This window comes from Anolis carolinensis, chromosome 3 (assembly GCF_035594765.1).
Source record: "Anolis carolinensis isolate JA03-04 chromosome 3, rAnoCar3.1.pri, whole genome shotgun sequence".
In the NCBI taxonomy this organism is placed as follows: domain Eukaryota; kingdom Metazoa; phylum Chordata; class Lepidosauria; order Squamata; family Dactyloidae; genus Anolis; species Anolis carolinensis.
Window position 1 is genome coordinate 165,077,561 of NC_085843.1, and position 26,427 is coordinate 165,103,987.

Genomic DNA, 26,427 nt, shown 5'->3' on the forward strand with positions numbered 1-26,427 from the left:
GCCTCTGGAACACGGCCAGACAGCCCGAAAAACTCACAACAACCCACTGTATGGTGTGTTAAATAATTTCCAAGCTGTGGATAGTTGGATCCAGGGCGGGAGAAAGAACTCTAGTCTGTTTGAGCAAAACTGGCCATCTTGATTAGAATTGAATGGCCTTGCAGCTTCAAAGCCTGGCTGATTCCTGTCTGGGGGGGGGGGGAATCCTTTGTTGGCCCTGGCTGTTTCATGCCTGGAATTCTTCTGTTTTCTTTATTCAAGCGTTACCTTAAGCTTGTCTTAAGTTTGCTTTTAATTACTCAATCAACACCGAGCCAATGCAGAGATGATGCTATAGTCTAGTACAGATTTAGCAAGGCTTCTTCTGAACAGTAACTCTCAAGCAACGAGAAATCGCGTTGATTCGGCACCTCCCAATCCTCACGGGGGGGGGGGGGCGGTTAACCGAGAGTCTGCTGCAATGGGAAGGATTTGCAATGGGAAGGATTCCGTTTCCACGACTCTCTCAATCCGCGCAAACTTTCCACCCGCCGCCGTTCCATCCCTCCGACAGAAAAGGAAAGTCGGTCGGAAAAGGGAAAAGGGGGGGGGGGATTCCGATTGGGCGAGCGCGGCTGCCTCCTGATTGGCCCTCCGCCTCGCGGTCCCCAAGGCGCGGAAGCGGGGGTTTGGGGTTGGCGCCCGGCCCCCTTGATCCGCGCCGAGACTGAGTTTCCGGAAAGAGACTCCCAAAAAAGGCAAGCGGAGGGAGGGGGGGGAGGAGAGAGAGAAAACGAGGAGGTGGGCCGGATGCTCGCCTTTTTTAGGCAACCGGAATGTCCCTCTCTCTGGAGGGCTGGTTTGTAAAGAATAATAATAAAAAAAATAGAAATAATAATAATAGCAATAATAAAATAAATACAAAAGCAAAAGTAGGCGAAAAACAATATTAAAACCCCTCCTTTGCAAAGCAAACCCCTTTGGGGCGCGCGCTATGCAAATCTCCCCCATCCCCTGGCGGCGCTCCATCCAATCAGCGCCGGCGATGCAAATTTCCCCCTCTGTGACGGCGCCTTTCCCCCCGGCCGGGGCGGCCTTCCCCCTGTTCCTCAAGTCCTTATATGGGCAGTGACGTCGCGGGCATTCACGGCCTCCCCATAAATACTTAGAGCAAGACTTTCCCATCGAGGCGAGAAGCGCTGCCGCTGCTGAGTGTGTCCAGCACAACAGTCCCGCTTAGAGCGAACCATCTCCCACCCACTCCCCCATGAATATTGCCCACTAGGAAAAAAAAAAGTATCGCTGCCTTTCTCAATACTGGAGGGGATCCCCTCTGCCCTGCAGCCCACTTCCACGCGGGGCCGCGGTCCCGGAGGATGACGGCGAAGGCGTTGGACAAGCTCCCCGTGGGTCTAGGCGGCGGCTTCGTGCCGCACTTGCCCTGCGACGGCTTCTACTCCGTGGAGGACCTGCCGGTGATCAGTTTCCCCAATGGGGAGCTGGCAGGAGGAGGGCCTCTGGAGCCCATGAGCGGCCCCACGGGAGGTAAGGCGGGGCCGATTGCGTGTGGGAGAATGAATGGGGCATCGCCTGGCCCCCTTGGGCACCATCGTGGGGGTCTCTGGGGCATCACATTGTCCCATTAGGCACCATCGTGGGGGTCTGGGGCAGCCCACTCTAGAATGGGATTTCACCTCTCTATATCAGGCGCTCCATGCAGTCATGCCGGCCACATGACCTTGGAGGTGTCTACGGGCAACGCCGGCTCTTCGGCTTAGAAATGAGCACCAACCCCCAGAGTCAGACATGACTGGACTTAACGTCAGGGGAAACCTTTACCTATATCAGGCACAGGCAAACTTTGGCCCTCCATGTGTTTTGGACTTCAACTCCCACCATTCCCAACTCCTAACTGGAGTTGGTCCAAAACACCTGGAGGGCCCAAGTTTGCCCATGCCTGCCTTAAAGGATAGAAAATGCCACCCTGGACCTTCCACAGATATATAAACCCCATTTGCCTAGTGTTAGCTGGCCCTGATTGATTCACGTTTCCTAAACCTCCCTTGCCTTGTTTCCAACAAACCTCACAATCTCTGAGGATGCTCCTGCCATAGATGTGGGCGAAACATCAGGAGAGAATGCTTCTGGAACATGGCCACACAACCTGAAAAACTCACAGCAACCCACTGCATGGAGTGTGTTAAATCATTGCAGTTTACAACCGTAGTTTTATTTATTTATTACTCAAATTTATATGCCGCCACTCCCCTAGGGCTCGGGGCGGCTTACAAGAACAAGCTAAAATCTTAACAATTTTAAAACATCTTAAAAACATCTTTTAAAAACATCAATAACAGAAATCAAAAGCCTGCTGAAACAGTTTAGATATTAAACAAAACTGGGTTTGTTTCAGGAACGACTTGAGGAACTGCAAGTCGCTTCTGGCGTGAGAGAATTGGCCGTCGGCAAGGACGCTGCCCAGGGGACATTGCCCGGATGTTTTGATGTTTTTACCATCCTTGTGGGAGGCTTCTCTCATGTCTCTGCATGGAGCTGGAGCTGACAGAGGGAGCTCATCTGCACTCTTCCCAGGTTGAATTCGAACCGGCAACCTTCAGGTCATGTCGTCAGTCCTGCCGGCACAAGGGTTTAACCCACTGTGCCACCAGGAGGTCCTATAGATGTGGGTGAAACGTCAGGAGAGAATGCTTCTGGAACATGGCAGCCCAGAAAACTCACAGCCACCCTGTTTCTGGGTGGCATCTAACCTGCTGATTTTAATAATGGCCCCACTTTCCCCCTCTCAGTCCTATGCCACCTACCAGTTGACATCTGCTCTCTATAGAAAAGCATGCTAACTCTGGATGGATCTACACTGCCATTTAACCCAGATTTGGAATTTGGTTGTTATTACCGTCTCAGATTAAGAGTGTCACATTATCAAAGTGGATTGTCCACATTATCTGCTTTGGATTGGACTATGGGAGTCTACAATGCCATATAATCCAGTTCAGAGCAGATATTCTGGCTTTTATACCCTGATATAGATCCAGCCTGTATCAAAGGCTGGATCTGTACATGGCAGCCGAGAAAACTCACAGCCACCCAATGTTAGCCCTGTTTCTGGGTGGCATTTGACCTGCTGATTTCCCATCTAATCCAAATTATACAGTATGTAACAAAATTTGAAGAAAAAAAAATCTGTTCCTGGTTTGAAAGTGTTGTTTCCTGTCCCATTGTGCGGTCCTTCTTTTTGAAAGTAGTTGTTATACTCTGCAAACTTTGTGTTTTTTGGTGGCTGTTACAAACTTTGTTGAATTGGTTGAGACTGAGATATCCATTGACAAGCAAAATGTGCAGCAGGAAGCCCTGCAAAAACAAAGGGTTTTTTTTCCAGTTGAATCAACTTTTTTTTTCAGTTGAATCAACTTTTATCCATGTTTTTTTAATAGACCCAATTAGGAAAGGGCATTTGTAACTCAGGAACAAAAATCGTGTTATATAGTGTGAATGACTGGAGTTACACTTCAAAAATGTACCTGTTAGGGATAGTGTGAGTTGAAGTCCAAAACACCTGAAGAGCCGAAGCTTGTCCATGCCTGGTCTATCCCATGTAGCTTTTCCCCAAGAACCCCAGGAACAGGCCTAAAAACCAAGATATCAAGTATGTTTATATGTATGTATGTATGTATGCATATGTGTGTGTATGCATACATATAGTTGGGCTGTGTAGACACAGAAGAGGGGCATCAACCCTTCCCTCTAAAAACCTCCCACCGCTTCCCTCGTTCTCCACATCAACAAATTGTGTTGTCAAAGGCTTTCACTGCCAGAATCACTGGGTTGCTGTGATTTTTTTTTCGGGTTATATGGCAATGTTCCAGAAGCATTCTCTCCTGACTTTTTGCCCACATTTATGGCAGGCATCCTCAGAGGTTGTGATGTCTATTGGAAACTAGGAAATTGATGTTTATATATCTGTGGAAGGGTTGTGGTGAGTTATCGGGGCTGTATGGCCATATTCCAGAAGCATTCTCTCCTGACATTTCGCCCACATCTATGGCAGTCATCCTCAGGTTGTGAAGTCTGTTGGAAATTAGGCAAGCGGAGTTTGTATATCTGTGGAATAATATCCAGGGTGGGAGAAATAACTCTTGTCTGTTGGAGGCCAGTGTGAATGTTGGAAGTAATCACCTTGATTAGCATTTAATGGCTCTGTGGCTTCGTTACTGGGAGAAATCTTTTGTTGGGAGGTGTTAGCTGTTACTGATTGTTTCATGTCCGGAATCCCTCTGTTTTCAGAGTGTAGTTCTTTATTACTCATCTTTTGGCTAATATTGATATGGAAGTGCAACAGTTCCTTGTCTGTGTTTGTGAGTTCTTGGCAGATGATGTGAATTCTCTCTCATAAGAGATTGCGTTCCAGGCAGTTGGTAAATAAGGTGAGCCTGTGGTGCTTTGAAAGTCTTTTCTGCTGCGAGAAATTGTGGGATAGTATCTGTGTCTCCGCAGCACAGAAGTCAGGGGAGCACTGTAGATGTGCTTTCTTGGTCCTTAGTTTTTCCAGTTTTCTTGTCTCTTGGAACAGTTTCTGTCTGTAGAGATGTTCAATGTATTGTGGCAGGCTTTCATGGCTGGGATCACTGGGTTGTGGTGAGTCTTTCGGGCTGTATGGCTATGTTCCAGAAGCATTCTCCCGACATTCACCCACATCTATGGCATGCATCCTCAGAGGTTTTGAGCTCTGTTGGAAACTAGGCAAGGGAGGTTTATATATCTGTGGAAGGGTTGTTGTGAGTCTTCCGGACTGTATGGCCATGTTCCAGAAGCATTCTCTCCTGACATTTCACCCACATCTGTGGCAGGCATCCTCAGAGGTTGTGAGGTCTGTTGGAAACTAGGAAAGGGAGGTTTATATATCTGTGGAAGGGTTGTTGTGAGTCTTCCAGACTGTATGGCCATGTTCCAGAAGCATTCTCTCCTGACATTTGGCCCACATCTGTGGCAGGCATCCTCAGAGGTTGTGAGGTCTGTTGGAAACTAGGCAAGGGGGGTTTATATATCTGTGGAAGGGTTGTTGTGAGTCTTCCGGACTTTATGGCCATGTTCCAGAAGCATTCTCTCCTGACATTTTGCCCACATCTGTGGCAGGCATCCTCAGAGGTTGTGAGGTCTGTTGGAAACTAGGCAAGTGGGGTTTATATATCTGTGGAAGGTCCAGGGTGGGAGAAAGAACTCTTGTCTGTTGGAGGCCAGTGTGGATGTTGTAATTAATCACCTTGATTAGCATTTAATGGCCCTGTGGCTTACAAGACCAGGCTGCTGCCTTGGCGGGGGGGGGGGGGGGGGCTTTGCTGGGAAGTGTTAGCTGGCCCTGATTGATTCATGTCTGAAAAACAAGAATCTGCTTCTGGAACATGGCCAGACAGGCCATAAAACCCACAACAACAACCTGTTGGTTTGCATTAGTGTTTAGGCGTGGAGGGCTCAGGTCCAATGTGCCTTCCCACTTGGGGCGCCATCCTAATTTTATGTATCGTCGAAGGCTTTCATGGCTGGGATCACAGGGTTATTGTACGTTTTCGGGGCTGTTCTAGAAGTATTCTCTCCTGACGTTTTGCCCACATCTATGGAAGGCATCCTCAGAGGGTGTGAGGTCTGTTGGAAACTAGGCAAGTGGGGTTTATATATCTGTGGAAGGTCCAGCTTGGGAGAAAGAACTCTTATCTGTTGGAGGCCAGTGTGGATGTTGTAATTGGTTGTTGTATGTTTTCTGGGCTGTATGGCTATTTTCCAGAAGTATTCTCTCCTGACGTTTCGCCCACATCTATGGCAGGCATCCTCAGAGGTTGTGAGGTATGGACGCCTGCCATAGATGTGGGCGAAACGTCAGGAGAGAATGCTTCTGGAACATGGCCACACAGCCTAGAAAACTCACAGCAACCCTCTTAATGTAACACAGTTTTACTGTATTATTAAAATGATTATATTTTAATTTCGAAAATATTTTCTATTTGGAGTTGTTGTATGTTTTCCGAGCTGTATGGCCATGTTCCAGAAGCATTCTCTCCTGACGTTTCGCCCACCTCTATGGCAGGCATCCTCAGAGGTTGTGAGGTATGGATGCCTGCCATAGAGGTGGGCGAAACGTCAGGAGAGAATGCTTCTAGAACATGGCCATACAGCCCGGGTAACAGACAACAACCCCATCCTAGTTTTGTTTGGAGCAGAAAGAGTGGGATCCTAGAATCATCCTAGAGTTGGGAGGGGGGGGGGGAGCTAACTTGTTTCCCAGGCGGGAAACAAGACAGTCCAAGCCCTCCCGATAGATGGCCCTCCTGCTCTGACGCCCCGCTTCGTCTCCCCGCAGATGCCTTGAGCGACGCCGCGGAGATGGGCGAGAAGCGGGCCCTGGAGCTGCAGTACGCATGCGCCGGCTTCGCCCCTGCCTCGCGCCCGGGCGCCAACGCCGCCGCCCAGCCCTTCGCCTACATGGGCAAGTTCTGCATCGACGCGCAGTACCCCGGCGGCGCAGGCGCAGTGGGATCCTACCCCGCCGACGGCATCCTCAACCTGGTCAGCGCCGGACTCTTGCAAGGGCTGGCTGCCGCCCCGACCTCCTCCTCTTCTTCCTCGTCCTCCGCCGCCTCCTCGGGCTCCCCGGGCACCATGGCGCCCCCGGAGATGGAGCACATGTACTCTCCCCCGCCGTATTCCTCCTGCGGGGAGCTCTACCACCCGCACCAGCAGCCGCAGGAAGGCTCCTACTTGCCCGCCCCCTCGGGGCACTTCCCGCCGCCGCCTTCGTACCACCAGTCCCCTAAGACAGGCCCTGCGGAGAGCCTCTTCCCCATGATGGCGGACTACTCGGGTTTTTTCCCCCCTCCCCATCCTCCTCCTCATCCTCCTCCCCCGCCCCCGACGTGCGACTTCCCGGAGCGCAAGCCTTTCTCGTGCGCCCTGGACGCCGTGCGCGCGCCGCCCTTGACGCCGCTCTCCACCATTCGGAACTTCACGCTCGGCGCGCCCCCTGCCGGCCTGGGCGAGAACGGCGCCCCCGTGTCGTCGTCGTCTTCGCGCTTGGCGGCGGGGGCTTACGGCAGCCCGGCCCACCTCCCCCTGCGGCCCATCCTCCGTCCCCGCAAGTACCCCAACCGTCCCAGCAAGACGCCGGTCCACGAGCGGCCTTACCCTTGCCCCGCCGAGGGCTGCGACCGGCGCTTCTCCCGCTCGGACGAGCTGACCCGCCACATCCGCATCCACACGGGCCACAAGCCCTTCCAGTGCCGCATCTGCATGCGCAACTTCAGCCGCAGCGACCACCTCACCACCCACATCCGCACCCACACCGGCGAGAAGCCCTTCGCCTGCGACTTCTGCGGGAGGAAGTTCGCCCGCTCCGACGAGCGCAAGCGGCACACCAAGATCCACCTGCGGCAGAAGGAGCGCAAGGCCTCCGCGCCGGCCTCTTCGTCTGCTTCTTCGAGCGGGATGAACGCGCCTCCTCCTGCGAACGGGCCGCTCGCCTCCTGCGCCACCAGGAACCGGGCGCCTTGATCCCAGGACCAGACTGGGACATTCATTTCCCCGTGTTGTCGAAGGCTTTCATGGCCGGGATCACAGGGTTGTTGTATGTTTTCCGGGCTGTATGGCTATGTCCCAGAAGCATTCTCTCCTGACGTTTCGCCCACATCTATGGCAGGCATCCTCAGAGGTTGTGAGGTATGGAGAAACTATGCAAGGAAGGTTAATATATACACTGTTTCCCCTAAAATAAGACATCTCCAGAAAATAAGACCTAGTAGAGCAGGGGTCCCCAAACTTTTTAAACGGGTTGTCGAAGGCTTTCATGGCCAGGATCACAGGGTTGTTGTATGTCTTTCGGGCTGTGTGGCCATGTTCCAGAAGCATTCTCTCCTGACGTTTCGCCCACATCTATGGCAGGCATCCTCACAACCTCTGAGGATGCCTGCCATAGATGTGGGCGAAACGTCAGGAGAGAATGCTTCTGGAACATGGCCACACAGCCCGAAAGACATACAACAACCCTGTTTTTAAACGGGGTCAGTCCACGGTCCCTCAGACCATTGGAAGGCCGGACTAGAGTTTGTTTTTTTTTTAATTCCTATGCACTCTGCACATGCCTCATTTTGAAGTAAAAAACAAAACAAAACGGGAACAAATACAGCCTTGATGTTAATAATAATAATAATAATAATAATAATAATAATAATAATAATAATAAAGAGGGTCATTGGTCTTTGAATTGAATCCAACCCCCTTCTGCCTTTGTGCACCAAAAACACAAGCAAAGCACCCCTGACAGATGGCCACCCCGCCTTAATTTTAATACAGTAGAGTCTCTCTTATCCAAGCTATACGGGCCGGCAGAAGCTTGGATAAGCGAGTATCTTGGATAATAAGGAGGGATTAAGGAAAAGCCTATTAAACATCAAATTAGGTTATGATTTTACAAATTAAGCACCAAGACATCATGTTATACAGCAAATTTGACAGAAAAAGTAGTTCAGTACTCAGTAATACTATGTAGTAATTACTGTATTTACGAATTTAGCACCAAAATATCATGATGTATTGACTACAAAAATGCGTTGGATAATCCAGAACGTTGGATAAGTGAATGTTGGATAAGTGAGATTCTACTGTAATAATAAAAAAGAGGGTTGGAAGAGACCCCTTGGGCCATTGAGTCCAACTCCTTCTGCCTTTGTGCACCAAAAGCACAAGCAAAGCATCCCTGATAGATGGCCACCCAGCCTCAATGTTAATAATAATAATAATAATAATAATAATAATAATAATAATAATAATAATAATAAGGGTTGTAAGAGAAGAAGAGACCCCTTGGGCCATTTAGCCTAATCCTCTTCTGCCCTTGTGCTGTGGGGGCTGGATAAATGGCTTCGATGGGCCGCATCCGGCCCCCGGGCCTTAGTTTGGGGACCCCTGTAGTAGAGGTTTTGCTGAATTGCTAAATATAAGGCCTCCCCCGAAAGTAAGACCTAGCAAAGTTTTTTGTTTGGAAGCATGGCTGCTGAACAGAACATCAGAGCATGCAGGATTGGTAAATGTACATACCATAAAGTGTTGTACATGGAAATATTGGTAGCAACAAGAAATTCTTGATAGGATTCACAGTTTGTCTGGTTAGGCTGGTTTATGATGACAACTACTGTACAGTATATAATAAATGTTCATTTTTTGTTCAACAATAAATGTGAATTCTTCTTCATGGAAAAATAAGACATCCCCTGAAAATAAGACCTAGTAGAGGTTTTGCTGAATTGCTAAATATAAGGCCTCTCCCAAAAGTAAGACCTAGCAAAGTTTTTGTTTGGAAGCATGCCCAACGAACAGAACACCAGAGCATGTAGGATCGGTAAATGTACATACCATAGAGCAATGATGGGCAACCTTTTTCGCTTGGTGTGTCAGAATTCACCAGAAAACCTAGCATGACTTCGGTGGTGTGTCACTTCGAGAAAAAAACCATAATTTCGCAATATGTATAGTTTAAATAACAAAAATGTATAATTGTAATATATAACTGTATTTAATAAATCAAAAACTATTTACTACCATTATTTCCATGTACAACAATCTATGGTACCTCTTGCAGTTTCCACGCTGATTTCTCTCTATTGTAGTTTCAGTGTAGTCATGAATAATGAATAATATAATAATAATATAATATACTACAATAATAATAGAATAATAATAGAATGATATTACATATATATATATATATATACACACACACACACACACACACACACACACACACACACACACACACACACAAAGTAGAGTCTCACTTATCCAACATAAATGGGCCAGCAGAACGTTGGATAAGCAAATATGTTGGATAATAAGGAGGGATTAAGGAAAAGCCTATTAAACATCAAGTTAGGTTATGATTTTACAAATTAAGCACCAAAACATGCTTTACAGCAAATTTGATAGAAAAAGTAGTTCAATACAAAATAATGCTATGTAGTAATTACTGTATTTAGGAATTTAGCACCAAAATATCATGATTTATTGAAAACATCGACTATAAAAATGTGTTGGATAATCCAGAATGTTGGATAAGCGAATGTTGGATAAATGAGACTCTATATAAATGTAATGTGCATAATTCCCATTGAATAAACAACAAAACCATTGGACCAATTCACATTAAATTTGGCCACAAAAGTCATCCAATCAGTCTGCATGCGGTAGCGTGTCAGCAAAAATGGCTAGGCGTGTCAGTGCTGACACGCGTGTCATAGGTTGGCCATCACTGCTATAGAGTGTTGTAAATGTTAATAATGGTAGTAACAAGAAATTCTTGATAGGATTCACAGTTTGTCTGGTTATGCTGGTTTGTGATGACAACTACTGTACAGTATATAATAAATGTGAATTCATCTTCATGGAAAAATAAGACATCCCCTGAAAATAAGATCTAGAGCATCTTTGGGAGCAAAAATTAATACAAGACACTGTCTTATTTTCGGGGAAACACGATATCTGTGGGAAGTCCAGGGTGTGAGAGGAACTCTTTGTCAGTTGGAAAGTGAATGTTGCAGTTAATCACCTTAATTAGCATTGGAAAGGTTCATCTCCTGGCTATTTTTGCCTGTGGGCATCCTTGTTCAGAGTCATTAGCTGCCCTTGGAACTCTTCTGTTTTCAGAGTGTTGCATCTCACAACCTGGACTTTCCACAGATATATATAAACCTTCCTTGCTTAGTTTCTTCATACCTCACAACCTCTGAGGATGCCTGCCATAGATGTGGGCGAAACGTCAGGAGAGCATACTTCTGGAACATGGCCATACTGCCCGGAAAACATACAACAACCCATTTATTTCCCCCTTCGACAAGGAGGGGGAGGGACTGTGTGCACTTTAGACTTCCCCTGACTTAGCCCCAGCCTTTTGCCCTGAGGCTTGGAGTAAGGACCAAAGCATTTACACCAGGCCATGGGCAAACTTGGGCACTCCGGGTGTGTTGGACTTCAACTCCCACAATTTGTTGGGAATGGTGGGAGGTGAAGTCCAAAACACCTGGAGGGACTATCTTTGTCCATGCCTGATCTACACTGAGCGTTTAATGCAGCTTCAACCACAGCAACCAGACACATCGTGAGCCTCTAAAGCAGGCATGCGCAAACTTGGGCCCTCTGGGTGTTTTGGACTTCAACTCCCACAATTCCTAACAGCAAATAAGAACAGTAAATAAGAAGCAACACTCTGGAAACAGAGGAGTTCCAGACATGAATCAACCAAGGGTAGCTAACGACTCTCAACAAAGGATGCCCCCAGGCAGGAAGAAGCCAGGAGATGAAGCTATTCAATGCTAATTAATGTGATTAACTACAACATTCATACTGGCCTCCACTGACAAGAGTTCTTCTCTCACCCTGGACTTTCCACAGATATATATAAACCTTCCTTGCTTAGTTTTTCCATACCTCACAACCTCTGAAGATGCCTGCCATAGATGTGGGTGAAATGTCAGGAGAAAATACTTCTGGAACATGGCCATACAGCCTGGAAAACATACAACAACAGCCGGTAGGCTGTTAGGAATTGTGGAAGTTGAAGTCCAAAACACCCAGAGGGTCCAAGTTTGCCCATGCCTACCTTAAAGGACGGAAACCTTGTCCCCATCTGCACTGACCATTTCATGCCATGGCCAGACAACAAACTCCCACTATACACATACACACAAACTCACAGGATGGCCCTAAAGTCTCTTTACCATTTACAGATACTTTAAATGAGAAATGATAACAGTAAAGAGATTTTACCAACACCCTGTATGTATGTATAGCAGGTTAAACCGCTAAGCTGCTGAACTTGCTGGCTGAAAGATCTGCGATTCGAATCCTAGGAGAGGAGTGAGCTCTTGCTGTCAGCTCCAGCTTCTGCTAATCTAGCAGTTCGGAAACTTGCAAATGTGAGTAGATCAATAGGTGCCGGTGGGAAGATAACGGCACTCCATGCAGTCATGCCGGCCACATGACTTTGGAGGTGTCTACGGACAAGGCCGGCTCTTTGGCTTAGAAATGGAGATGAGCACCAACTCCTAAAGTTGGACAAAACTAGACTTAGCATCAGAGGGAAACCTTTACCTACTAACTTCAGCAGCCGGACAGGTCGTGAACCCTTAAAGCAGGAATGGGCAAACTTTGGCCCTCCGGGTGTTTTGACTTCAACTCCCATAATTCCTAACAGCTGGGAGGCTGTTGGGAATTGTGGGAGTTGAAGTCCAAAACACCCGGAGAGCCAAAGTTTGCCCATGCCGACCTTAAAGGATGGAAACCTTGGCCCCATCAGCACTGACCATTTCATGCCATAGCCAGACAACAAACTCCTACTATATATATATAGATATATATATACAGAGAGAGAGAGAAAAACTCACACACGTGGACATGCATACACACATTGTGTCCCTAAAGTCCAACCACATTTTGCAAATCCCAATTATCACAGGGATCGAAAGTGAATAAGGGCACATCTTCTGAATAAGGGCACAGACAGTAAAACAAAAACCATAGGGGTATTCACCCTTCCCTATGCTAGCCAAAGATTATATGTGTGTATATATATGTATGTATGTATATAGATGGAGATACACTTAAAAATATATCTGTTCCGACTTTCGCACAAATTCAACTTAGGAATAAATTTGTACTTTGGAGACTGCCTGGTATGTATGTGCGTGTGGATATGACACTCAAAGGACAATACACAAAAGCACGCAAAAAAAAAAAAAAAGTCCTCAGTGCTCTGTGTTGTTTGTGTAACCGCCAGCCATCCAGACCTCAAACTGGCTTCTTCAAAACTGGCATGAAATGGTCAATCTAAACGGGGACTTAAGTCTTACTTCCCTCTAGCGATATCCAGCACAACTAAAGGGATCCATGGGCCCCAACTTTACTTGTGAGTATGTTATATTTAAGGGCTGCAGATATTCTTCAAAGGGGTCCCTGGCTGTGTAACTACAGGTTGAGAACCGTAGCTTTTGGATAATAGCTATTCAACTATAAATTTTGGAATACGTGCATTTGCTTATACAGTAGACTTTCAGTTAAGCGGCTCCGTGAGGATTGATAGATGCCGGATAAATGTAGTTTCTGGTTGCCTGAGAGTTACTATTAAAATAGGTCTAACTCATACTATAACATGCCATAAACTCTGTATTGACCTGATATTAATACTGAAGTACAGTCATTAAAAGCAAATTAAGACCACTAAAAACAAACCTAATGTTAACAGTTTTACTTCTTTTAAAACTGCATTATAAAAATAGCCTTTTAAAATGTAAAGTACATTATTGATTTTTTTTACCGGTTGCTTGAGTTCTGGTTAACTGAGAGTCTACTGTAGGTATATAACCCAAGTCTCAACACGCAGTTTATGTTTCATGTACACCTTAAACGCTTAGCCTGAAGGTAATTTTATTGCAATGCTTTTGTGTACGAAACAAATTGCGTGTATTTGAATCGCAAGAAAACAAAGTTGTCCCTATCTCAGCCACCCATGTGGACAATTTCAGATTTTGGAGTATTTTGGGTTTAGGTATGGGATGCTCAACCTGTATTTGGACACAAGAAATAACAGAGGTTCAATGGGGATGAAGTGAGAAGAGACGTGCCCGGCAATGACTGGTCCCGGTACATTCCAGATTTAGACGATTATTACTTCCCTCCCCACTTCCCCTCTCTTTTTGTGATTATTCTTTAAAAACCGATGTGCACTGTTCTCAGCCTTCTCTCAGAATGAGGAGGAAGGTTCACATCATGTGGACCGACTGGAGAGGTTTAACTTATTTTTGAAGATTGTACATAACCTGCTCGGATTCTGGGTGCATGCAATTGTGTTGGAAATGTCCTTGGTGCCTTTTATTTGGATGTGTAGACAATGGTTGCGTGGCTGCATGTTAAATCTGTTGCCTTACTGATCAGGATGGGAAGGATCGGGTGGGGTGCAGGAGAGGAACAAGGAAAATGTTCAATGCCCTGGTCTATAGCTGTATATTTCTGCCTATTAATATTTGAATTTTTCTAGAAACTCTATTTTTGTATGCACTGGCATTTTCCTTTTGTTTCCTGTGACTTATTAAGTGTTGCTTTTGTAGCAAATAATAATTTTTAAAAAAGAATCACAGAATGTAAATAATATCTTTTGAGGTCTGACAGAGAGATGGTTGGCTCTCGCACAACAGCTTAAATATGATTTCTAATCTCATGAGGCACAACCACTAACTGGAGCCATCCTTGAGAAAGGTGGTTTTTGTTATGAATATTGTGTAAATAAATGTTTTCTGTACAAACAGCCCACAGTGTCACTCTGTCCTCTTACTAACTTTTCTGTATATTGAGTTACTCAATTATTGGCTTCTGTATCTAAATACAGTAGAGTCTCACTTATCCAACATAAATGGGCCGGCAGAACGTTGGATAAGCGAATATGTTGGATAATAAGAAGAGATTAAGGAAAAGCCTATTAAACATCAAATTAGGTTATGATTTTACAAATTAAGCACCAAAACATCATGTTATATAACAAATTTGACAGAAAAAGTAGTTCAATACACAGTAATGCTATGTAGCAATTACTGTATTTACGAATTTAGCACCAGAATATCACAATGTATTGAAAACATTGACTACAAAAATGTGTTGGATAATCCAGAATGTTGGATAAGCGAGACTCTACTGTAGTGGTGAATGAAGAGCCAGATTACACAGTTTGAGAATCTTTCCCAGGTAGAAATATAAGAACTTCAAGTGGTTTCCCCAAATATTAATTTACATCATCAAAACTTGTTTGTTTCTGCTTCTAACACTGTGAAACAAGCAATGTTACAACCCAACACTTTTTTCATTGTAATACAAAAACAAATGAGCCTAAGTTCATTTCCTGGTACTCTGATTCCTGTTGGGTTCAATAGATTTTGGTCTTTCCTTATACAGTAGAGTCTCACTTATCCAAGACTCGCTTATCAAAGGTTCTAGGTTATCCAAGGCATTTTTGTAATCAATGTTTTCAATATATCATGATATTTTGGTGCTGAATTCATAAATAGAGTAATTACAACATAACATTACTGCGTACTGAACTACTTTTTCTGTCAAATTTGTTGTATAACATGATGTTTTGGTGCTTAATTTGTAAAATCATAACCTAATTTGATGTTTAATAGGCTTTTCCTTAATCCTTATTATCCAAGATATTCGCTTATCCAAGGTTCTGCTGGCCCGTTTAGCTTGGATAAGTGAGACTCTACTGTATTTGTTTGCTATTGCTATGTGCCTTCAAGTCATTTCTGACTCATGGCAACCTTAAGGCAAACTATCGTAAGTTTTCCTGGAATCCATGGACTCAAACCCTGATTTCTAGGGTCATAGTTGAACATTCAAACCATTATGCCAGTGTGGCTTTTTGCCACTTCAACTCAAATCTTATAAAATAGCATGATGGTGTGGCTAGTTCGGGCATGGTGGAACTATGTGTGTGTGTAGGGATGCATTTGGGAATCCCTTGGAAAGAATCCGAAGATCTAGTCTGGAATGTCAATAGGTAAAGAGATATTGTAGCATTTTAGAAACTAACGGTATGAAACGAGGTGGTAGCATTAGCTTTCGTAGAGTAACTCTCCTTCCTCAGATGCAGTCTCTAAGGTGCTAAAAGATCTCTTTGGACCCTTAAGGAAAGCTGCTCCTTAAATCCATTCAGGTAGATGCCATGTGCCCTTTAGGATGTGTTACTTCCAGAGAGGCACACCTTTATCATCAAGGAAAATTTGCCCTTCATCACTCACTGTGCCTTCAATAAAAGTTGACAAACTGATCCTCCCTCCCCAGACATCTTCTTGATGTGATGAACCAAAATCCAACACTAGGATGATGGGACTCCTAGTTACACATTCGCAGAGAGTACCAAGTTGAGAAGACACCTTTATACTGTTGTTGGTTCTAAAGAAACATGGAACTAATTGAACAGCCTATTCCTCTGCATGTTTATTCAGATGTAAATTCCATAAAAGTAAATAAGATTCAATCCTGAATAGAATTATGACAGTGATAAATGCTTCTATGTGTACAGTATGACCTCTGTATCCATGGCATCAGGACTCGCCATTTCAATTACAGTAGTCTCACTTATCCAACGTTCTAGATTATCCAACACATTTTTGTAGTCAGTTTTCAATACATTGTGATATTTTGGTGCTAAATTCATAAATACAGTAATTACTACATAGCATTACTGCATATTGAACTACTTTTCCTGTCAAATTTGTTGTATAACATGATGTTTTGGTGCTTAATTTGTAAAATCATTATGTAATTTGATGTTTAATAGGCTTTTCCTTAATCCCTCCTTTTTATCCAACATATTCACTTATCCAACGTTCTGCTGGACTGTTTATGTTGGATAAGTGAGACTCTCCTGTACCCACTTCTGACAGAATATCGCATCTCTATACAATTTCTGGATCCTCCAGTGTTATGGTATTTTTGAGCCAGATCTTTATTTCAATAGGGGTTTGTTATCTGTGATTTTGTGTATCCACAGAGTCTGGGACCATATTCCTTGTGGACTTGGGGGGAGGGTCATATTGTATATACTTGGAAGTAGGCCTCCTTAATTACAGAGGAGCTTATATCCCAATTTTAAAAAAGAATTGCAGCCTTTGATTCTCCTCTTCCACCCCAAAATACCAATCACTTTTGAGCTTACCCTAGAAACTAGATGTTTAATGTATCACACTATTCACAAGGGGAAATTATCCCCCTCCCACATTTCTAGAGTTAGAGTTGCTGGACATCCCTTAGTTAAGAGCCGAAAAACCTGGCCGTTACATAGACAGAATGAGACATCAATAATCCCAAATTTAAATTCATTAATGACTGCTGATGCATACTTTAAAAGACCCAGGAAAAAACATTAATGGAAAGTAATGTAAAATAAGTTATGTTTAGAGAGTACAGACAGTATGTTTACAGAGAAATACAGTAGTAGAGTCTCACTTATCCAAGCTAAACGGGCTGGCAGAAGCTTGGATAAGCGAATATCTTGGATAATAAGAAGGGATTACGGAAAAGCCTATTAAACATCAAATTAGGTTATGATTTTACAAATTAAGCATCAAAACATCGTGTTTTACAAGAAATTTGACAGAAGAAGCAGTTCAATACGCATTAATGTTATGTTGTAATTACTGTATTTACGATTTTAGCACCAAAATATCACGATATATTGAAAACATTGACTACAAAAATGGCTTGGATAATCTAGAAACTTGGATAAGCGAGGCTTGGATAAGTGAGACTCTACTGTAGCTAAATAAACTGAAAATTAATAATTTTATTAGTTGCAATGGTCAAACACATTCTTGAGAACAGCCGCTTCCAGTTGGGTAACCCTATGTGACATAAATTTTGGCTGTTCCTTATTGCTATTTAAAAACATGGCAACCCTTTTCCAGAACAGAGGTTGGAAATATGCCTTTTTTGGACTATGATGCCCATAATGCTCAGGGAATATAGCTAGTACTATGTTGTTTGGGGAATTCTGAAGATTGCATGTCAGATCCTGCACATGAAAAAGTGTACAGTACTGAGGTTGCTGGTTTGATGAAAATCCTGCCTGAGGTTCCAGAATAGCCTGAAATCCTGCGCTCACACCCTCTTTATCTTCTTTGCAGGGGACTCTGGGCAAACACAGTCTCTGAGTCAGGAACACTTGGGACTTCCCCTGCTCGTAATAAATAGAAATGTGAATACAAATGGGGGCGTTTTTGACTCACTACCGTTCCGTGATTTAGAGCAATCTAATTTAAGCAGGCTGAGGAAATAAAATACCACACCAACCAATCCATCAACCTCCAGGGCCCACTCGGAGAAAAGGGGCTTTCAAGGCAAAAATGGGCAAGGAAAGGTGTCTGTGGCTTTGTAAAAAAAAGAAAAGAAAAGAAGAGCATCACGGCACAATTGAGGTTCCGTTTCAACTAGGTCACAGGTTTAAATGCCTCTCAGCTTGCCAGGAGGTGTTAAAACAGTCATGTTGTAAGGGAAATTGTTACATTCTATGTTCTCTTTAGAACAGTGGTTCTCAACCTGTGGGTACCCAGGTATTTTGGACTACAACTCCCAGAAATCCCAGCCAGTTTACCAGCTGTTAGGATTTCTAGGAGTTGAAGGCCAAACATCTGGGGACCCACAAGTTGGGAACCACTGCTTTAGAACCTAGTCTTGTGAGTAATTGCATATTAGTACCTTTTTAAGAATTACTGTGCACATGTAATAGTGTATGTGTCATGTAGGGGGTTTGCAGAAATACTGGAAGTGAGGGTGGTTATATTACTGTCCAGTCCCAAAAGAAGCCATTTTTTCCCCCGCACTTTAATAGCCCTTTAATTTATACAAGGCATGGAGTAAGCTGCTGGACCACATTTACCCTAAAACACATTTGTTTCCTTGAATCAGTGTATCCCAGGAAACTAGTGTAATCATCACATATTTGACTTGTAGTTTCTTTCAAATCCCAGTGGGGCTGTGGTTACTATCTTGTCCACCACGATTGAAAGCTGTTAGAAAAGGTGTGCATTACAGTATTTTGAGTGTTATTCTAAGAACTTGTGGACCTCTAGATAAGCTTCATTATCCATCAACCTCCACCACTGTTTATGAAATGAATCTAATAGAGTTGGGAGACTGGGCAGGCACATGTCCTCCAACTCTTTCTGAAAAGAAGTTTGTGAAATCAATATCAAACACATGTCTTAATATTTGCAGATATATTAATAGATGCTGCATTCTTAAAGAGAAATCTTTGTGCAGTTAACTTTTCTACGGCACTGTGCTTTATTTGAGCTGAAATAAATCCTTAAAAAAATTAATCTCAAGCAGCGATTCATGAGGACTGCAACCCAGCCTGAACTATTATCCATACAAGGCTGAAGCCATGAAGTCTGGCTTTGAAAAGAGAAAAGCCTATGCTTTAAAAACATTAAAAGAGCACATATTAAAGAAAAGCTTGAATATTACACAGAACCCGTTATAATCAAGTGCACAAGAAGCCTTTTGTTCCCAGCACAACCTCAACCCACAGTGGTCTGGTGTCCTGGTTAGATGCCCGAGGTGTGAGCCATCAAGCATCCAGTTCAGATCAAAACCGCAATGAATATAAAGAGGGTGGTTTTAGGAGTGCCACTGTTGGCCAATACTTCTTATTCCAAATTTGAAATAAGGAATACAATGGTTCCCCTGGAACCACCGGTGGCACAATGGGTTAAACCAGTGGTTCTCAACCTTTGGGTCCCCAGATGTTTTGGCCTTCAACTCCCAGAAATCCTAACAGCTGGCAAACTGGTTGAGATTTCTGGGAGTTGTAGGCCAAAACACCCGGGGATCTACAGGTTGAGAACCACTTGGTTAAACCCTTGTGCAGGCAGGATTGCTGACCAATAGGTCGGTGGTTCGAATCTGAGGAGAGCGGGTGAGATCCCTGTCAGCTCCAGCTCTCCATAAGGGGAGACGAAACATCCTCCCACGAGGATGATAAAACATCAAACATCCTAGCAGACGGCCAATTCTCTTACACCAGAAATGACTTGCAGTTTCTCAAGTCGCTTCTGACACACACAAAAATGGCCCCCCTCTCAGTAATTCTGGTCTGTGTTTGAACTGATCAAGGTGTCAAATCAGACTGTTGGCCAGGGTTCACCTTGGACAGCTCCTGGAAAATCTGATCTGAAACCTACATCAGTCTCACTGATCTACCTACAAGGAATCCTTCATCCACTACTGGGGGAACATGGTGGCATTACTTTGTTATGTGAAGATTAGGACACTATAGATTTGGAGCACCTTTAAGAACCTGGGAAACTGCAATTATTGCTAGGCAACACAACTGATTCAGAGAACCTGGTTTTCAAAAGGTTAGGAAATTAGAAACAGGTCATCTTCAATGAAAGACGCTGATTCTTCCTAGTGGGTAGCAAAGTATGCATGCATAAGGAGCTTATGGAAGAGGCAACAGGATTCCACTGGGTGGATCCAAACTGACCCGTTTTCCATCAAGCTTTTGCTAGTGGATCTTGGGATATGTTGGGGGAAATGAATATAGACCACAATCCCATCCATTCCATGCATTGTAGTGCAAGTACAAGGACTTCTGTTTTAATGGTTTGTAAAAGGCTGTTCAGTTGAGTTTTCCAGATTATATGTAATAGCACGCATGGGCAAACTTCAGCCCTCCAGATGTTTGGACTTCAAATCCCAAAAATCCCAGACAGCTCACCGGCTGTTAGAAATTGTGGGAGTTAAAGTCCAATACACCTGGAGGGCCAACGTTTGCCCGTGCCTGAGTTATAGCCAGTTTGTTGCATTAAAAAATAGTCTGAATAATGCAGGGTAACATATTCCTATATTCTGGGAAAGCATCCGTCCAGCTTTCCCTGGAGGATCTACTAGTTATTTAAAATGTTGAGTATCAATATACCTGAAAAATACTTTGTTGATTATAGTAATAACAGCAGAGCTGAAGAGCTTGTGATTGTCCAGGTGTTTTGGACTTCAATTTCCAAAAGTCCCATGTCAGTACACTGAATTACTGAATTTGTGATACAATACCTGAAAGCAGAACTATTCATGGTGGTGTTTCTGGGTCAGTCCCAGTCTCGAAAGCAATTGTTACCAGTACCTGAAGGTTTTCCAGGAAAGAAACAAATAATTTTAGCCCATGGCCAGATATACTTTTTTCCCCAAAAGAAAAGGCTTTAGGTAGTCTGTCCTTTGTAACAACTACACACAGAAAAGTTTTGCTGAGGAAATCCAGACTTGAGAAATTACACTGGGGATTATAACATCCAGAATCCTCTAAAAAGTGGGGCTACTGGCTTTAGTCGGATCAAATATTCCCAAGCTCTATTTAGATCCAATGTAATACCTTTTGGGAAACTGGCACTTTAGAAAGGTTCTGTATAGCCACGTTTCAGTAAAAGCTCATACACACCACAATACCAGAGTATGACAATGCCACCCTCGCACCACATAAGCAATACTACCTTGCATATTCAGATACCATCCCAGAGGTCACATGGCTTACATCATGTTTCAATATTAAGTTTAGCCATTATAGCCTTCCCTGGCTTAACCAAAGTATGGTTTTCACACCCATCAAACACTCTTTGTACATTTTTAAAAGATTGTAATTGTTCAAGATGAAACACAGTAGTACTTTTTTCACCACTAATAAATATAAAGTACTTTCTATTAACTATGCAGATAGGTGAGCACTATGAAAACTAAGTAATGTTGCTTATAAGACTCTTGCTAAAAGAAAACCATAGTTTTCTAACGACTCCCTGAAACATGTGCTACTTCCACAAGTAATTAAGCCATCACTATTTCTATTTCCACATGGAAACACTCCATGAGATAAAAGGCAGTCATGGGATATCAGAATCCACACAGATTTTAACACTTTGCTTGCAAATGCAGAAGGTTAACCTAGTTTTTTTCCAACGTTTCAAGAATTTCTTTGTTGAAAGCAAGTACAGATGATGATTTCTCATTATTTTTGAAGGTAACATATTGTGTATTATTTAAGCAGTATGATCATTTATTTTCTGCAACTCACTATGACGGTTGTTAGAATGCAAATTGATGTCTTTTGTTTTAGTAACAAGGTTAATCCTCCTCCTCCTAAGATTTCTTACTGAGTCAGACCACTGGCCCATTCAGTATTTTCACTTCCAATTGATAGCAGTCCTTCAGGAATGACCCCAGCAAGCACATATCTTCCTAGTTTTCTTCAAGTTGTACTTTTAGCAAGCACAACATGGTTTTAGTGGGAATAAAACTCTCCCCACATGATATTTTTCTCCATTCTCTGAGCATTACTGCATAAAGCACGTTTGGATGAAGGAGCAGTTAACCAAGCTTAAGATCTAGAAATACTGCTCTGTGTTTGAAAAGATGAAAATTTGATGAGAACTGGTCAAGGAACCTAAGTAAATGGTACAAAAATAAAAGGTGAAACAGCAGATTGCCACTTATGACATTCATTAACTCTAGGTATCCATACATAATTTGTTGTTGCTTTTCCCTCCACTATTTCTGAAAGCAATCATCCAAACTAATACATTGCTGTAAATTGCTGAAACATTTCTATAGGCACCAAAATAATAAAATAATGGATGCAACTTCATGAAGATTTGCATGGCACTTATTTCCATAGCATGGATATAACAGTGATCTTTTTAGTGTATTTCTATTAACAGAAACACAAGATTTTCCAGCACTATGAGCAACATAGGCATAAAGAACACAACTTTATTATACCCATGCTGTTGAGAAGAAAATACTAAAATATCAGTAGGACAAATCCATTTTCTCCTCTTTTAATAAAAGTTGTGCAAAGTAACTCTATAAATAGTAAAAAGGAAAAGTACATTACTTCAGTACAACATTGATGTGCACAAAGGGGTAGCTCTGGTTAGAAAAACAACAAAGGTCAAGCCAGAATCAGCCAGTGACTATAATGTGGTAGATTTTATATTTGCTAGAAGTTGTGCCAGAAACTAAGACTATTATCACCAATTGCGAAAAACACCATCTGTTCTTGTGTTGCGTAATGCTCCTCCTCAAAAATACTGTGAAATAAATCTTTGCAGTAAAATCTACTAGGAAAAACATTGTTGCCACTTTGCTAAAGAAATCACAACAGATAATCGGGATTTCCCATTTTTAATATCTAGAAAGCATTCTCTCAACACATCAGTAATTTCAAAGATCATCTCTTAACCTGGCAACATCCCAAATGATTCTGTGCTTCCACCACCAATGTGGCATCTTGCCTCTTCAACACATTTTTTCTCCTAAAACCATTCTGGAGAAAGGTATTAGGATAATATCCCTATCAGATGTAAAACCTCAACCCATTCAATCAACTATAGGAACTACGGGAAATTGTTTGGACCTTCACATGGCATATAATTAGTAAGCCACAAAAAAATCGTATTGCCTTTCTTCTTTTTCAGCTGTAGTAAAAGAGGAAGGTTCACAGACCAAAGTGAATATGAGTGTTTTTTCCATTCTGTCACGTCAGTTGGTTTCTAATAAATGTACAGGGACCCCCATAATTGGAAGGGTAGTCCCTCAATTTTGTACCTTCTTAGACAGAAAAGGGGCACAGGTTAAAAACTGAACCGAATGGTGGATGCTGTTTCTTTCACTAAACCGAAAATGGTCCACATCAAAGCAGCTTAGTCTGTATTATTGCCCCTGCAAAAGAAGGGTCTCAAAGTGTTTCTGCTTTTGTACTACTATGAATCTGAGTGGAAGAAGAACCAAAACCCAATTTTCAAAAAAAAAAAATTGCATGAACATCTACCATTTGAGTGGGACAGGACTCAAAACAGGTGTGAAAGACCCACTGTTCTTCTATCCGAAGAGACACTGTCAGTAAATGTGCCCTCTTTTCCTTTTAACCAGTGAGCTTTGATTGCCAGGATCACGCTGAGCCAGATGCACATGACAGGCCGAGATGTTGAGGAACCAATGCAGTTCTCTTGATGCAAAGAGACCTATGCAGTTGCTACCATTACAATTCCTTTAAAAGCATCTGGCCGGGGGAAAAGCAGGGTTTGATGGCTTCAAGATCCTCAGTATAAGAGCAGCAGTAACTCTGAAATCTCCCGGATGAATGGGCATGGGGCAGATTCTCTTTCTCCTCCACTACTGTGTTCGTTCTCTTGATGCAAGAACTATACTGTCATTGTGATTACAATTCTTCAAAAAGTCAGGTTAAAAACAGGATTGTAGCAGCTTCAAAACCCTCAGTATAGAAGCAGCATATCTCAAACCTCTTGGATGGATTGGCTTGGGGGAGCCCCCCTTTCTCCTCCACTGCTTGGAGGAGAAAAAGGCATTGCCTGGTGTCTCTGAAGGGGGAACCCTGTGGGCTTGGGTCATGTGCTGCCCTTCAAGGAGAGACTCAGAAATGGGGCAGACCCCTCTTTTCTCCACTACTGACCATCAGAAGGGAGAAATAAGAGATTTCTTGATGTATCTTGAGAAGATAGCAGGCTGGGCTCGGCACTGCCCTTCAAGGGGAGACTCAGACATGGGGGAGACCCCTTTCCTCCTTCAGTGCTGGACATCAGGGATGGGAAAGAGGGATTCTCTGCAGCAGGCATGGGCAAGCTTCGGCCCTCCAGGTGTTTTGGGCTTCAACTTCCACAATTCCTAACAGCCTACTGGCTGTTAGGAATTGTGGGAGTTAAGGCCTAAAATACCTGGAGGGCCGAAGTTTGCCCATGTCTGGTGTTTCTGAAAAGGGGCCCTACGTGCTGCAGGCAAGGCCAAGTGCTGCCTTTCAAGGGGAGACTCAGACATGGGGCAAACTCCTCTTTCATCCACTGCTGGCCATCAGAAGGGTGAGATAAGAGATTTCCTGATGTCTCTTGAGAACAGAGGAAGTCCCATGGGCCTGGGCCCAGTGCTGCCCTTCAAGGGGAGACTCAGACACAGGGCAGATCCCCTTCCTCTCTACTGCTGGGTCCCTGGGAGGGGATAGAGAGATTTCCTGGTGTCACTAAGGAGGGACAGTACGTGATGGAGGCAAGGCCAAGTGCTGCCCTTCAAGGGGAGACTGTGACATGGAGAAGAACCCTTCCTGCTCCATTGCTGGTCATCAGAAGGGAGACACAGGATTTCCTGATGTCTCTTGAGAAGATAGGAAGTCCCATGGACCTGGGCCCAGTGCTGCCCTTCATGGGGAGATTGTGACATGGGAGAGACCCCTTCCTACTCCATTGCTGGTGATCAGAAGGGAGACATAAGATTTCCTGATGTCTCTTGAGAAGATAGGAAGTCCCATGGGCCTGGGCCCAGTGCTGCCCTTCAAGGGGAGACTGTGACGGGGGAGAACCCTTCCTGCTCCATTGCTGGTCATTAGAAGTGAGAGATACGATTTCCTGATGGATCTTGAGAAGACATTTAGTCCCATGGGCCTGGGCCCAGTGCTACCCTTCATGGGGAGATTGTGACATGAGGGAGAACCCTTCCTGCTCCATTGCTGGTCATCAGAAGGGAGACATAAGATTTCCCGATGTCTCTTGAGAAGACATTTAGTCCCATGGGCCTGGGCCCAGTGCTACCCTTCATGGGGAGATTGTGACATGGGGGAGACCCCTTCCTGTTCCACTGCTAGCCATCAGAAGTGAGAGATACGATTTCCTGATGGATCTTGAGAAGACATTTAGTCCCATGAGCCTGGACCCACCGGGAGACTCAGAGGAGGTGCAGACCCCCTCCCTGCTGCACTGCTGGACCCCTGGGAGGGGCAAATGGGGTTTGCAGGCCGGGCCCTGTCTGTCCCCCCTCCCTCGTTCAGGGAGAGACGCGCGGCCCGGTGTAGGGCTCCCCTCCGCACCAGAAGTCGGGGGCCTGGGGGGCCTCCTGCAGCCAGACCTCCCTGGGCAGGCCGTGGGGCTCCTCGGAGGGCGGGGGCAGGGGCTGTCCTTCCAGGAGGCGGTAGTAGTGGCAGTCGCGCCCGTGCTCGGGGTCGTAGGGCGGCGCCAGGATGTCGAGGAAGGCGGCGGGCCCGCCCTCGGCCTCGATCTGGTGCAGGTTGTGAGCCTGGGGCGCCAGGCGGCAGGGCCCCGAGGCCGGCGTGTGCAGGCGGTGCGCGCGCAGCAGGGCCTTGCGGCGCCGGCGGGTGGGGCCAGGCCCGGGAGAGGGCTCGGAAGACGAGGCCTCGTCGAGGGCGTCGAAGGAGGCGATGCGGAGCGTGCCGTAGAGCACCTTGAGCAGCCCGTGCATGCCCGGGTGGTCGTGGAGCGGGATGCGGGCCCCGGCGCGGAGCAGGAAGACGCCCATGCTGAAGCCCTCCGTCTCGCAGATGTGCATGTAGCTGGCCGGGGGCTGCACGGGGCCCGGCACGGCCGAGGGGCCTCGCGGGGACAGGCGCAGGTCCTCGGCCCGCACCTCGCCCACCAGCTCCTGCAGCCGCTGCAGGTTCTCCCCGAAGCGCGGCCCGTCCCCGCCACCGTTGCCGCCGTTGCAGAAGGTGAGGCGGGCCTGGCGGGCCACCCGCTGGATCAGGCAGGCCGCCATGTTGTGGTCGCGGGGCATCGCGCCGTTACTCCCCTCAGCAGCAGCGCCGCCGCCGAGGATGGCGCCCGGCCTTCTGCGCATGCGCCGCGCCTCGCCCGCCCCCTCCTTCCCCACTTCCGCTTCTTTTCCCCTGGAACTGTGGGAAGTGTAGTCCTGCCGCCCTGTGGTATTTTCATAGCCTAGGGCAGGCATGGTTTTCAAGTTTAAAATCTTGAAAGATGATGCTGTCAAGGTGATGCATGCCATATGCCTGCAAATATGGAAAACACAAGAATGGCCATCAGATTGGAAAAAAATCAA

At 44.9% G+C, this 26,427-nt stretch overlaps 2 protein-coding genes across 2 annotated transcripts; one reads left to right on the top strand and one right to left on the bottom strand.

The window, feature by feature from the left end:
• Positions 1-1,102: 1,102 nt before the first annotated feature.
• egr2 (early growth response 2) lies at positions 1,103-14,334 on the top strand. Its single transcript, XM_003223450.4, has 2 exons — positions 1,103-1,524; positions 6,350-14,334. Exons 1-2 carry the CDS (start codon positions 1,356-1,358, stop codon positions 7,534-7,536), a joined length of 1,356 nt encoding a protein of 451 aa, XP_003223498.2. The 5' UTR covers positions 1,103-1,355; the 3' UTR covers positions 7,537-14,334.
• Positions 14,335-22,393: 8,059 nt separating this feature from the next.
• Positions 22,394-26,222, bottom strand: ado (2-aminoethanethiol dioxygenase). Its single transcript, XM_062975773.1, has one exon. The coding sequence runs from the start codon at positions 26,206-26,208 to the stop codon at positions 25,402-25,404; it is 807 nt and encodes a 268-aa protein (XP_062831843.1). The 5' UTR covers positions 26,209-26,222; the 3' UTR covers positions 22,394-25,401.
• Positions 26,223-26,427: the final 205 nt, after the last annotated feature.